General features: G+C 32.1%; 1 protein-coding gene across 1 annotated transcript; it reads left to right on the forward strand.

Moving 5' to 3' along the window:
• Positions 1 to 310: 310 nt before the first annotated feature.
• Positions 311 to 15,601, forward strand: LOC145270511 (uncharacterized). Its single transcript, XM_080126165.1, has 2 exons — positions 311 to 405; positions 12,951 to 15,601. The coding sequence occupies exon 2, from the start codon at positions 13,132 to 13,134 to the stop codon at positions 14,401 to 14,403; it is 1,272 nt and encodes a 423-aa protein (XP_079982291.1). The 5' UTR covers positions 311 to 405; positions 12,951 to 13,131; the 3' UTR covers positions 14,404 to 15,601.
• Positions 15,602 to 16,271: the final 670 nt, after the last annotated feature.

Genomic DNA, 16,271 nt, shown 5'->3' on the forward strand with positions numbered 1-16,271 from the left:
AATCAGAAAATGCACGAATATTTTAAAAGTGAAAATAAAGTTCGAAATCGATTTCATTAAAAATAGTTTACTCACAAACAGTAACTCTTAAACCGTCTTTTCAATACATTTTTTTTAAACAGTTGTCTATTTTGTATGTATCATTAGTTTAGTCATTTCAACACCCAGCCAGCCTGAATGATCGGCCCATTACATAACCGACGATCAGCCGACACACACTGTAATGGAATGGGCCGATGATGGGCCGATCATTCAGGCTGGCTGGGCAGTTATCTTCCTTGGCCGGACATTTTTCTCATAGAGTTCCCCCTAAATCGACACCGGCAGCTAGTCAGCAGTATTTCTAACCCCACATTTCTTTGTCTTTTATCGTCTGTTGTCCTTCGCCGTTTTAAGCCATCTCAGGTGAGAAACATTATATATCTCCTTCTTAAAGACACTTTTTAATATTTTTAACGTTATTTTTTTTAAATATAATTTCGTCTTAACTACGAACTTTGTTTATTTTCTTTACCCACATGTCCGACCCCCTTACTTCTAGTTGTGTTGTTCATTTCCTTACGCATACGATTCCTCATTCAGCCTTTTATAACTTCTCGTTTTGTGTGTGTGTTTTTTTCTTTCAGTTTTCTTTCTTTCTTTTTTTTTTTTTTTACCGTTTTGAAACTCAGTTAAATACGCATACGACTCCCCATTCAGCCCTTTATAACTTCTTTTCTCTTTGTGTTCTCAACAATGTTTTTTTTTGTTTGTTTTGTTTCTTTCAGTTTTTTTTTTTCTTTTAAGCGTATCTACTCTCAATATGCGTGTGTTCATCAAAAGGATTAAAAATATAAACAAATCGAACTTACTATGGGAAATAATAACTTCCGGTGAATGCCGAAAAATATTTAGTAAATAAAACGTCGTTTAGTAAATCGTTATTTGTATTTTAAGCTAAATATTTTATCGTGGTTTATTTTTTTGTTTTTGTCATTTCATTTAACTTAATATGAAAATGGATAATAAACTTTAAAATATTAATTATTGAATGGATTTTATTATTTCCTTTTCTTTAAAAACTCAGTTTTATTTTTATGGATGCATCGATATGATGACTAAAATCACAAATTATTGTCTTTTTAAATTAAAAATAACGCACGAATTTCTATTTGCTTTTTTGTTACAAGAAAATATTTAAGTTGGAACGATTTGAATTTATATTTCTAACACGTAAATAAATGTTATTTCATCTTAATGCAGTGATTTTTAGTTCTTTGTCAAGTGTCGTTATTTTCTGGAGTTATTTCTATATTTTTATTTTATGTATGTGAGGATGTGCCTTGGTGGAAACCTTCTATTAATTGGCGATCTCGTTAAATTTACTTTTAACGGTCCTGCAGATACTCTACTACTTTTGACATCAAGAGATTCCTGCACCTTCAACATCGGTCTTAAAAATTAATAGATCCCCATTATGAATGAGTGACGAGTCAGCTACGTAGAACTTAATGACTCCACGGTCATTTGTACAAATTGGCACCACTTCCATGGGTTCTATAGGGTCAGAAATAAAAAAAATCGTTATACATTTTGTAAATTCATCTTAGTTTATTTTAATCAGTTCGTATGCATGTTACGTTTGTACAGTGGTAACGTCACCAGCTTTGAATGTTACAGTTTTGTTTTTGGTTTCGATTCTAGTTGATGACACCCAAATACATTTTTATTTTACTTTTGACATCACGACTCTATAATTATACGAAATCTGGACAAATTTAAAATATCATATTTAAGCATATTTAACGACTGGGCAAAGCCCCCCCCCCCGCTAAGTATAAAATAAAATGGATTTTCTTACATTTTTTGGCTTCTGTAGGACTTATGCGCGACGCATTGTCTCTTGCTTTTTATTGTGCAAAGCTAGATCTATTACTAAACTCTCGCTTTGGGAGAGAGGTTAATAAAATTATCTTTTTTTTAATTCAATATCTTAAGACTTTACTAATTATCTTTGAAGACGCTGTGAAAACATTTTTCATTATAAACTTTTTTACGTGTAATTTTTTCCAATATAGATAATAATCTTTCAACCACGATCAAGAAATAATGGGAAATACATAAAAAATATAAGATGACTTTCTAAACTATGTTCCCCTATCAGTTTCGCCATTAAATCGCACATGCAACGAATTATAGAATTAATAAAGATGAAACTTGTAATCTGTTCTCTCTCATGTAAATATTAAAATGTTAAATAAAATAATACTAATTTTATCCGTGATATTCACCAAATAGATCGGCTCTATTTGAAAATATTTTTTTTTCCTCTTCAATTTTGTTTTCTGCAAACTTGCTCTTCCGTTCGTCATCTTGAATGTTAACTTGAGCTTGTAAAGTCAATCACATTTGAAAAATTGTTTCCTTTATAAAAGCAGATAAAGTTAATCGAAAGCAGATTATAAAACAAAACGTAAGTATTACTACATGAATTTCGTATCGATTTTTGCGCATTTGCAGAATACGTTGAAAATGTAAGGGAGATAACTACATTTACTAAGCGGATAATCCTAATGAAAATGTTGATTTATTGTTGAAACATTTTCGCTATCGATTTTTTTTTTCAATATTTACTTAAACATAAAAAATAACTTATTTATCATTTACCAAAGAAAAAATAATTTTATAAATTTTAAACGTTTTTAACTGTTTCACTAGTTTAAAGTAAAAAAAAAGATTTCTTTTGTTTTCTCATTTTTTTTTCTGGATTATTTTATAGTTTTCGGGGTGCTAAAAACGAATATATACTTCAAAAGTAGCACGGAGAATTATTTTTCATGATATGAGTAAATTACTTTTTTCAAAAAGTGGGGATCAGTTTTCTATATAAATTTAATGTAAAATAAGCACCCACTTTCTGGCCACATGGTGATAATTTTTTTATGTTTTGTTGGGCTGCCTGACAGCCGTTTTGGTAAATTGTTATTTACTTTCCTCCTTAACAATCATCTTTAACCTTACAACTTCGATAGGTTTTCTGGTATGCTGAATATCGCATTTAAATTTGCTGCAAACAAGTAAGTAACGCACCGACATTTACCGATTAGAACACCATTTAACATTTTTCGGATATTTTACTGTTTATATTGGCGAAGGAGGCAGGGTGCGAGGTTGTGTTGGGGCGCGAAAGCAGTAAAAGTTAAAAATGTTATTTTTCTTTTCTAGATGCAAGTGCATTTATTTATTTCAGTTTTTAATCTTTATTTCATTGTTTTATTTATTGTATAAATAGTTTTCTCGTGAAAAAAAATGTTCCGATTCTGTCTGGCGAATTCATTTGAAATAGAGCATAAATAGATCTGAAAATGCTGTTCTCTTACCCCCTCCCGTCCAAACGTTACTACTTATAAAAGAACATGCTTGTCCAAGTTGCAAGCTATATCACGGGATGATCGTTTTCTTTTCAAAAATGAAAAGGCTGAAGTTTATTTTAAGCAAAATCAAGTCTTATTTGCAGTCACGAAGGACGTGTTATAGCAGTTACATTATGAAGTTGTAATATTTTTCTTTTCTAGATGCAAGTGCTAATATATTTATTTCAGTTTTTAATCTTTATCTTTATTTCATTGTTTTATTGATTGTGTAAATGGTTTTCTCATGGAAAAATGTGCGGATTCTATCTGGAAGGTCGTTTGGAATATATATCGTTTTATTTTTTTATAATAGATTTTTCTTGTCCATAAATGTTGTTCGTATTTTCCAAGTTGATAGCATAAACAGATTAGGCAATTATATTCATTTTCACTTAGTGAGAGGGGAATCTTTCACCATACCTTCCCTTAAAAACGCCAAATGGACTTTTAATATATATTTTTTTAATGGAGAGTAGACAATGCATTGTAGATGCATTATCGGTAGCTCCCATTACTATCGCTTCTCTTTATTTGTCACTCAGTCCTCATATTTTAATGAGTGATTTTTCTGACAAAGGGAGAAGAAAAAGCTGTATTCTAGGTTGGCAGTATTTTGCATGAACAGCCGCCAGAGATGTCAGAAAATTTCTGTTTCTATGTCTATCCTTGTAGCCATGTCACTAGTAAGGGTGCTGGAGGAAAACGTTTCATCTGGGCTGACGTTATCTGCCTGATAGTCAGGACTCGAACCTTGGATTAACCACTAACTATCAGCAAGTACTGGGTCTGCCATTTGGATTCTGGACCATGCAGTAGTTTCTGGTGGGGCCTCTCGATGCCATATTAGTGGCTAATTGTTACAGCTTTACCTTTTCATGTGCTACAAAAAATATTTCTTCATTTCTATTTCTCTCTTACTTTCCCTTTCTGCCCTGCTTCAAGCAAGTCTGTCGATCTAGTCCACAAATCCCAAAACTCTATCATGAAAAGTTTCAATAAAAAATACACAGTTAAACCCGATCTCTTACTTCTAATGTAGCCCCCACTAACATGTCTCATTCTCGAACATCAGGGGTCTACGTTCTAACCTTCCAAAGGTTGAAAACCAATTACAGGAGACTAAAGCAGACATATTTCTTAGCGAAACTGGCATTGAACAGACTATTTCACTAGGTGAGTTCGTAATTAAAGGATACTCTAATTAAACTTCCAAATCTGATCCCCAAGATCGCCATGGGCATGGAATATGTGCTATATAAAAGATGGCTTTCCATGTGGTAGGGATATCTCCAAAGAAGATCCTAACTTACCCTATATGTGCTCCTGGGTTGCACTTGCTCAAACTACTGCATTTATATTTGCTCTCTACCACCCGCCCAACAGCGGAGTTACTATCTTTAAAAGCATATTTGAGAAAATTGACCACGTCCTATCTGCTTATCCTTCAGCTAATATTCATGTTTATGGAGACTTCAGTGTTCACAATGTGGAATGATTAACTCACTCAAACAAGACCGATGATGAGGGGAAGCTCTTTCATAACTTCTCCATTGCTTATGACCTCACTCAGATTGTTTACGAACCCACCTGTGTGCCCGGTACTGACAGCCAGTATGCAAGTCTCCTAGATCTTTTTCTCACAACTTGACCTGAACTGTGTTCAGCTTCCATTCTGTCTCCACTTGAATCTTCCGACCACTCTGTTGTATCAGTTAAGATAAAAATGAAATGTAATAAGTCCTAAGATGTACCTCTCCATCATACAGTATATCGTTACTCTATGACTCACTGGTATAGCTTCTGTACATTTATATCAGATCTACCTATGCGTTCCATGTTTAAAAAGGATGTGTCCTCTATAGTATCAGACCTGACAGAATGGTTAATTGTAGGTATAGACCATTTCATACCCTCGAAAAAATTCCAGCAAAACCTAGCAGCTAGCCGTGGTTCTCTCCAGAATGTGCTGCTACCATTGCGCACAGAAATCACTTTTTCCATTGCTTCCAACATAATAGATGTACTGAGATTAAAGCTACTTTCAGGACTGCCAGCAACCAATGTAAAAAAGTAATAAAGACCGCCAGAGAGTTTTATGCTCAGTCTGTCAAGTCCAAAGTAGCTGAGCTGCAGCTTGGTTCCCACCAGTTTTGGAAAATAGCAAACAGATTTCTGAACAGAAGCGTGTGTTCTATCCCAACTATCATAAATGGATCTGAGGTAATCTCGTCAGCATCAGACAAAGTCAATTTGCCAAGAACTTTACATCTAATTCTACCCTATGTGACCAAGGCCGCCAACCTCCAATATTTCCTCCTGTATCAGAAAACACGCTGTGATATACAAATATTTGTACATGATGTTGCCAAGCTAATCAAAAACCTTGATTCCAGTAAAGCAACCGGTGGCAGTATTCCAAGTATAGTACTAAAAAAACTTCAACCAGAACTAGCGCCCATACTTACAAAACTGTTTAAACGTTGTCTTAAGGATAATTGCTTCCCATCCCCCTGGAAAATCTCATCAGTATGCCCTCTATTTAGGAATTCAGGTGATCGCTCATCTCTTTCTCAGTACAGGTCAATAAGTCTCCTGTGTGTCATGAGTAAGTTGCTGGAATCTGTGTTAAATAAAGAAATAATCAACCATCTTAGCAAAAATAACCTTCTTAGTGACACACAATATGGTTTCCGTTCTGCTAGATCTACAGCAGATGTGCTTACACGAATCTCTCGATGGAGGTTACCTTTCTAGGGCAATTGCTCTTGACATATCAAAAGCGTTTGATAGAGTACATAAAGGTTTACTTCACAAGATCTCCAGCTACAGTATATCTGGAAATGTCTTCTCAATTATTAAATCATTTCTCTCTGATAGGTTCATAAGAGTAGTGGGTGATGGGCAGAAATCAGAAGCTCTCAGTATTAATGCTTGAGTCCCTCAGGAGTCCATCCTGGGCCCAACTCTTTTCCTGATCTACATTAATGATCTTCCAAATCACATCCTTATGTCATTCATAGACATTTATGCTGATTGCACTACTATCTATGGTAGCACATCTAAGACCATAAACGACCAAGTTCTCTTCGATTAAAGAAAAAAAGTGTGTGTTCTTCCAGTCTGTGCAAGGAGATCCATTTTCTGCACTATTTGTACATCTAGAAACCAACCTTAATACACAATCTTTTTTGCATTTGTTTTGATGGCAGTTTCTTCTCCTGACAACAAGCATTGGTGTTTTCACTTGTTTTTCTAACATGCATAGATTTATTTCAGCGTCTGCCTTTTTGTGTTTTGAAAGTTTGAAACTAAATTTACTTGTTAGCTTTTTTGTTTATTCACTTTCTTCTAATTCGAAAGCGCTTTTTATCGGCTAATCAAACGCCCAGCCAATGAATTAAAAAATAATTAGCAAAACTGTCGACCTCTTAACATCATCGAAAAAAGTACTAAAAACATAAACAAATGAAAAAGTCGATTTAGTGTTTCAATAATTGAACAATGCTCAGCTTAAACGGATGATGTTTTGATGGCAGGTTCTTTTCCTGACAACATGCATTTGTGTTTTAATTTCTTTTTCTAACATTCATATATTTTTTCTGTGTCTGCCTTTTTCTGTTTGGCGAGTTGAAAACTAAATTTGTTAGCTTTTTGTTTATTTACTTTTTTACAATTCGAATGTCGTCTGCTTCCATTTCAATAATGTTTGTTTTTATCGCCTAATCAAACGCCCAGGCAATAAATTAAAAAAATAAATAATCAGAAAAAAACTGCCGACCACTATACAAGTCAAAATCAATATTTGTTAAGAAACAAAAAAGAGAAAAAATAAGCTTAACTGAACATGACATTTCTTTATTATGTATGCACAGTTACGTATAGGCTTCTTTATTCTTTGTTAGCATAATTAGTAAAAAAACGACACCAAATGAAGCTATTGTGCAGTGGATTTTTCGTCAGCCAGAAAACAAAATTGTTCACTTCATTTTGTATAAAATTTTCACACCTTTTTTTCTGTTTATTTACTGCGTCATATGTGTGCGCCCTGCTAAAGATGAAGAGTGTGGACCAGACGGTGGATAGATTGAGCCATGCTTGTGATATTTTGATTGACGGCTGATTATAGACCTCTCTTGTCTTTTGCCTTTTTCTCTCGGCTATACATGTGACCTGCATTTGCAGGTTCGCTTACCTTTAACAGCTACGCATGTAAGAAAAGTTGATCTTTAACCAGTGACAATATCAATTCTGACAACCTGACCCCATCGTTCAGTGCATTTACTACCGGCTGTCATGCGTGTGTGCACTTTCAACATGTGACACAAAGGAATTAAACTCTTGTCGCTTTTACTTTCCAAGTCATGTGATGCCACATAGGGTTAACATCATTAAAAGATTCATAATGCAACAACAATAATAAAATATAATACCTTTAAATATGTAATCAGTATCAAAATTCCTTCTCTTCTCTACTGCATAGGTAAAATTCTTAATCGAGTTACGTACTTAATATCCTGGTAACTGCATGATTGGTCCTAGTGATGAGGTTTTGGATTGAATCTATATATGAAACGTGCTACAGGAGGAAAATGTTGCTTCCTTTCAATTTCATTTTGCAGGGTCATTTACCTTTAACAGCACCAATTCTGACAACTTGACACATAGGGTTAACATCATTAAAACATTCTCATGAAAACATTCTCAGAAAAGTTGATCTTTAACCAGTGACAATACCAATTTTGATAACCTGACCCCATCGTTCAGTGCATTTGCTACCAGCTGTCATGCGTGTGTATACCTTCAACATGTGACATAAAGGAATTAAACACTTGTTGCTTTTACTTTCCAAGTCATGTGATGCCACATAGGGTTAACATCATTAAAAGACTCATAACACAACAATAATAAGATATAATACCTTTAAATATGTAGTCAGTATCAAAACTTCAATTCTAACAATGTACATTATGTAAAGAAAGTAACAATCTGTTTCCTACAATACTAAACAAAAGAAATATGTACTAATAACAATACATATAAAAAATCGCTCCTGAATGCTGCTGTCATGTTATATGGAGAACAGTTTGTACACCATACATGAAGGACTTGACAGAAAAAATTGAAAGAATCTGTAATCTATAAAAATCTGAAAAAAAAATGAAAGAATCTGTAATCTATAAAACGTCAGGATAGTAATCAAGAGTGATTCGACTCTCCAGAACATGTGTTGCATGTAAAGCCGCTTATGAAAAAATCATGACAAAGAGATTCTATATAAATGTGGAAAATTATACAAATGTGAACCATGTCATTCACTACCAGTAAACTTAGAAAAACATTGAAAAGCTGTAATATGTGGAAAGATTTAAAAATCAGTTATGACAGAATATATATTGATGGAAAAGGGAAACCATCTACCTTTATGGGATAAAGTAACACTTATACATGGAGAACAGTGAAGACTAAGCTGGCTTTAGAAAACAGCGCATATGTATATGTATTTATAAATAGTGATAACATCCTAAAATAAATAAATTCCTAAAATTCCTCCTGCGATTGTCTGCTAGAATCTGTGGTTTGAGTACTTGGTAAAATTCAGTTGTAAGTTATATACTCCTGAACTGAACGTTGAACTTTCAATCATCAGTGAGATTGAAAATAGAATTTCAATGTATGTAGGGCTTTTGAATGGGACCCTTTGTTTAGTACATGAGAGTATCATGCTCTTGTGTTGTTAGTGATGACTGGACCAAGTACCAAAGCAACAAGCTCTTCCCAATCTATACTTAAAAACTACTAAATCCTAGAAAATCATGCAAAGAAGTTTTTTTTTACATAGGCATCACCACATTATCAAGGCCAAGAGGCCACTCAAGGATAAGGGTTAAACAGTGTACAGTTGAAATTGGACAATATAGTAATCATTAGTAATGAAAATTTGGTAAATTTGATAACTTATATGGAACGGCTCATCAAGAACTTATTTACGTTAAACCATATTGTAGTCAGCCAGAAAGCAGGAAAACGGAAGACAATTCCACAGGCGTGCAGTTCTAAGAAAGAAGCTTTGTTCATGGAATCTACATTTAGGTTTAGGTACACATAAAGAGTGGGGGGAATTATTGATAGTGTTTACAGCTAGACGAGTGTTTCTTGTGAAAGTTTGGCGAGGGGGGACCATAGATTGAAGCTCAGATGAACACTTTCCATGAAAAACATGATACATCAGAGACAAACTCGCAACATCTCTTCTGTGAGATAGAGGTTGCAAGGAAGAGAAAAGGACATCTCCTACGAGGCTACGAAGTCTATTTTCAACTCTATCAAGGCAGGACAAGTCCTTTCTAGCAGCTCCTGCCCAGATGTGGCAACAGTATTCCATCCTTGGACGTACCTGGCTCTTATATAGATAGAGAATAGCATCAGCAGTGAGATATCTACCGGAGCGATAGAAAGATCCCACCATTTTTCCAGCGGCCTTGGCAACAGATTTGATGTACGTGTTCCATTTAAGATCAGGAGTAATGGTCAAGCCAAGAAGCTTGTCAAAACTTGAGGCCTCCTGAAGACGAGAACCATTCATTTCAATTGATGACAAATATGGATTAGAATGTTGATGATGTAAAGAGAGAAGCTTGGTTTTAGATGCATTAAAAGTAACCAGCCACTCCTTTCCCCATTGTACTACGTGCTCAAGATCAGAGGAGAGAGAATTGGACAGAACTTGGTCGTTTACTGTCTTAGATGTGCTACCATAAATGGTAGTGTCGTCAGCATAGATGTCTACAAATGATGTAAGGATGTGATTTGGAAGATCATTAATGTAGATCAGGAAAAGAGTTGGGCCCAGGATGGGCCCCTGAGGGACACCGGCATTAATACTGTGAGCTTCTGATTTTTGCCCCTCAACTACTACTCTTATGAACCTATCAGAAAGAAATGATTTAATAATTGAGAAGACATTTCCAGCTATACCATAGCTAGAGATCTTATGAAGTAAACCTTTATGCCATACCCTATCAAAGGCTTTAGATATGTCAAGAGCAATTGCCCTAGAAAGATTGCCTCCGTCGAGAGATTTGCTAATCCTATGAGATATAACTGTAAGCACATCTGCTGTAGATCTAGCAGAACGGAAACCATATTGAGTGTCACGAAGAAGGTTATTTTTGTTGAGATGGTTGATTACTTCTGTATTTAACACATATTCCAGCAACTTACTCATGACGCACAGGTGACTTATTGGCCTGTACTGAGAGGGGGATTAGCGATCACCTGAATTCTTAAATACAGGGCATACTGATGAAATTTTCCAGGGAGATGGGAAACTATTCTCCTTAAGACAACGTTTAAACAGTTTTGTAAGTATGGGCGCTAGTTCAGGTTGAAGTTTTTTGAGTACTATAATTGGAATACCGTCAGGGCCAGTTGCTTTACTGGAATCAAGGTTTTTGATTAGCTTGGCTACATCACGTACAGATATATGTATATCACATAGCGTGTTTTCTGATACAGGAGGAAATATTGGGGGTTGGCGGCCTTGATCGCAAAGGGTAGAATTAGCTGCAAAGTTCTTGACAACGAGTTTGGCTTTGTCTTACGTATTCGGATAGAACACACATACATAACTCACTCCTACATACTAAAAAGTGAAGAACATCCCAAATGTATACCATGTCACAAACCTTAAACATTTTATTTGCTATGACCTCATACGAATCCGTCAACACTACTACAAGGCCAGAAACTGTAAAGAACTCTTCGAAAAAGAAAACCCTAAAACTACTCTTAATTTCCTACAAAGAGCAAAAATAAATGCTATCAAATGAACTGTTCCAAAACAATTTTTTCTACATAGTCACCACCATTCTCAACACACTTTTACCATGAATTCAAAGACACATTTCTGCTTCTAACGCACGTCCATGACATACCGTCAATATCTGCAACTGAGTGATAAAACTATCAAATCATGAATGCATAAGTTCAGTCATAATAAGAATGCAATTTGCAAACCTCCTCTGATAAAAAAAATAGAAAGCGTTACTTTTTGGACGCTTTTCTTACTACGCAGTACAAAATCAACTTCATTGCGATGTTCTTTTTCTGTTCCCTACAGTATTTCTCGAAACATCTGAATATACCCAAATCGACTCAGAAAGTATAAAAAAATGTTAATCCTTACATGCAGCATTAAATGATCCAAAGAATGTCGATATGCTGTTTAAAGTATGAAACAAATATCAAAATTTTGTATAGATTTCTATGTTCAATAGAAAGATTCCAAGTTCGACAAAATACACCTGAATAAGATCGAAGATAACATAGAAATGTTATGAAAATAACACCCAAGATGAGAACAGTATTTTGAAGAATCCAAATAATATGAATAATCAATTCTCATCTCTACAACGAATGAATATAAATATTTTAGTTAAATATTTGAAAACAGAAAAAATTAATTTGTAAACAAAGAAGTATTGATTAAATCTATGATAATTTTATTTTATATTTAATTAATAATAAATTTATATAATTCAATTTTACTAATGTATTCTTTTCAAATTTATTTTATATTTAATTAATAATAAATTTATATAATTCAATTTTACTAATGTATTCTTTTCAAATTTATTTTATATCTAATTAATAATAAATTTATATGATTCAATTTTACTAATGTATTCTTTTCAAATTTATTTTATATTTAATTAATAATACATTTATATAATTCAATTTTACTAATGTATTCTTTTCAAATTTATTTTATATTTAATTAATAATAAATTTATATAATTCAATTTTACTAATGTATTCTTTTCAAATTTATTTTATATTTAATTAATAATAAATTTATATAATTAAATTTTACTAATGTATTCTTTTCAAATTTATTTTATATTTAATTAATAATAAATTTATATCATTCAATTTTACTAATGTATTCTTTTCAAATTTATTTTATATTTAATTAATAATAAATTTATATCATTCAATTGTACTAATGTATTCTTTTCAAATTTATTTTATATTTAATTAATAATAAATTTATATAATTCAATTTTACTAATGTATTCTTTTCAAATTTATTTTATATTTAATTAATAATAAATTTATATAATTCAATTTTACTAATATATTCTTTTCAAATTTATTTTATATTTAATTAATAATAAATTTATATAATTCAATTTTACTAATGTATTCTTTTCAATTTTATTTTATATCTAATTAATAATAAATTTATATAATTCAATTTTACTAATGTATTCTTTTCAAATTTATTTTATATTTAATTAATAATAAATTTATTTAATTCAATTTTACTAATGTATTCTTTTCAATTTTATTTTATATCTAATTAATAATAAATTTATATAATTAAATTTTACTAATGTATTCTTTTCAAATTTATTTTATATTTAATTAATAATAAATTTATTTAATTCAATTTTGCTAATGTATTCTTTTCAAATTTATTTTATATTTAATTAATAATAAATTTATATAATTCAATTGTACTAATGTATTCTTTTCAAATTTATTTTATATTTCCAGAATTTGCAACAAGGAAAAGAACTCCGTTAATGCATCAGAAGGACCTTTCGTCATTTCTTATTTCAATAAGTTTATAACAATCAAATTTCTTCATATAAATTTTATAAAGTCAAAATTTATTAGAATATTTCATCATACTATCCATGGTGTATCATTTTTGTGGAATTAGATTCGAGCAAATATGGGAGACAAACCTCATTCTTGTGAAGTATGTGGTTATTCATTCCCATGGAAATCACATTTGTTGAGTCATATGAAAACACATATGGGAGACAAATCCCATTCTTGTGAAGTATGCAGTTCTTCCTTCGCACAAAAGTCAACTTTGTTGCGTCATATGAGAACACATACGGGAGAGAAACCATATTCTTGTGAAGTATGTGGTTCGTCTTTTGCAGACAAGTCAACTTTGTTGTCTCATATGAAAACACATACAGGAGAAAAACCACATTCTTGTGAAGTATGTGGTTCTTCTTTTTCACTAAAGTCAACTTTGTGGCGTCATATAACAACACATACAGGAGAAAAACCACATTCCTGTGAAGTATGTGGTTCTTCCTTTGCACGAAAGTTAACTTTGTTTAGTCATATGAAAACACATACAGGAGAGACACCACATTTTTGTGAAGTATGTGGTTCTTCTTTTGCAACAAAGTCAAATTTGTTGAGTCATATGAAAACGCATACGGGAGAGAAACCACATTCTTGTGAAGTATGTGGTTCTTCTTTTGCATGGAAATCAAATTTGTTGTCTCATATGAAAACACATACGGGAGACAAACCACATTCTTGTGAAGTATGTGGTTCTTCTTTTGCATGGAAATCAAATTTGTTGTCTCATATGAAAACACATACGGGAGACAAACCACATTCTTGTGAAGTATGTGGTTCTTCTTTTTCACAAAAGTCAACTTTGTGGCGTCATATAACAACACATGCAGGAGAAAAACCACATTCCTGTGAAGTATGTGGTTCTTCCTTTGCACGAAAGTTAACTTTGTTTAGTCATATGAAAACACATACGGGAGAGACACCACATATTTGTGAAGTATGTGGTTCTTCTTTTGCAACAAAGTCAAATTTGTTGAGTCATATGAAAACACATACAGGAGACAAACCACATTCTTGTGAAGTATGTGGTTCTTCTTTTGCATGGAAATCAAATTTGTTGTCTCATATGAAAATACATACGGGAGACAAACCACATTCTTGTGAAGTATGTGGTTTTTCTTTTGCATGGAAATCAAATTTGTTGTCTCATATAAAAACACATACGGGAGACAAACCACATTCTTGTGAAGTATGTGGTTCTTCTTTTGCACGAAAGTCAACTTTGTTGTGTCATATGAAAACACATACGGGAGAGAAACCACATCTCTGTGAACTATGTGGTTCTTCTTTTACACAGAAGTCAAATTTTTTAAGTCATGTGAAAACACATTCGAAAGCCTGACATAGTGTTATGGGGCAAGAAGGAGAATATGGAAACACTAGTTGAATAAGCGTATATTATAGAAACAACCGGGCTAATGAAGAAGAATTTCAAAAATTATCTTGGGAATATACCTGATGAACCAAGTGCAAAAGAAATATAAATAATAGCACTTAAAGGAACGGTTAGAATCTTAAAAATATCTCTCAGTTGGAGTAACTTAACTAATGGGAGAATGTTTGGCATCCGCTAGAATGCCCCATCTCCAGGAAAAACAAAGTAATAAGAAAATTGAAAACAAAAAGCAACAAACCTCATTCTTTTGAAGTACGTGGTTCCTTTGGACAGAAGTCAGATTTATATGCTAACACATATGGGAAACAATATCTGATGATCTTCCAAAATCCATACCTCAAAATTGTATACAAGTATCTTGAAGCGAGAGCCAGTAGTACAACCTCTATCACATGGTCATCAGCCAACTATTTTGCACAAGACCGTTTTACAAATATGTCAGAATCAGAAAAAAGTCTACTATAGAAATCACCAAAACAAATCTTTGAAAATACTCGAGAACTTTCATGAGAGAAAATTGGACACATGAGCCAAACAATAACATGACAAATATTTTCTCGATTTATTCACCCAAGAATTTTTAAATAAGGAAGGTTTTATAGACTGGCTTAAAAGAGGATAGCGCCACTATTATCAGGACAGAATTATAATGGCTGCTCACGATCAAAATTTTGTTCCAAATGCTTCTAATAAGATGAAGGATCTCAGCATGACAAGTGTAGTTTGTGCTACAGAGAAGTTACTTTGAGCCATTTGACATTTGCTAGAGGATGGCTACTATACAATGAAATGCAATGGATTGTGTAAATATATCCACATCATCTATAAAATGTTGAATATTGAATGCTGTTGGAAGTCCTGGGAACAACAGTTGGACATATCATACACCATCGACTATGACTCTACGATTCCTACAGCTACGTGCTTAGAAAACAGAGCTATTAAAGCTCACATAATAAAATGTGACAAGTAAGAGAAAGAATCAACCTTAGAAGTTAAGGTCCCCAATATTATTTGGTTAAATCTCAATAAAATTTAATACATCTCAATAAAATTAGATACATCTCAATAAAATTTGATACATCTCAATAAAATTTGATACTTCTCAATAAAATTTGATACATCTCAATAAAATTTGATACATCTCAATAAAATTTGATACATCTCAATGAAATTTGATACATCTCAATAAAATTTGATACATCTCAATAAAATTTGATACTTCTCAATAAAATTTGATACTTCTCAATAAAATTTGATACATCTCAATAAAATTTAATACATCTCAATAAAATTTGATACATCTCAATGAAATTTGATACATCTCAATAAAATTTGATACATCTCAATAAAATTTGATACTTCTCAATAAAATTTGATACTTCTCAATAAAATTTGATACATCTCAATAAAATTTAATACATCTCAATAAAATTTGATACATCTCAATAAAAGTTGATACATCTCAATGAAATTTGATACATCTCAATAAAATTTAATACATCTCAATAAAAGTTGATACATCTCAATGAAATTTGATACATCACAATAAAATTTAATACATCTCAATAAAATTTGATATATCTCAATACAATTTTATAAATCTCAATAAAATTTTATATATATCCATTAAATTTTATAAATGGCAATAAAATTTAATACATCTCAATTAAATATGATACATATCTAAAATTTAATACATCTCAATAAAATTTAATACATCTCAATAAAATTTTATACATATCCATTAAATTTTATATATGTCAATAAAATTTAATATATCTCAATTAAATTTGATACATCTCAATAAAATT

This window comes from Euprymna scolopes, chromosome 46 (genome assembly GCF_053919585.1).
Source record: "Euprymna scolopes isolate OS-2025 chromosome 46, ASM5391958v1, whole genome shotgun sequence".
NCBI lineage: Eukaryota > Metazoa > Mollusca > Cephalopoda > Sepiida > Sepiolidae > Euprymna > Euprymna scolopes.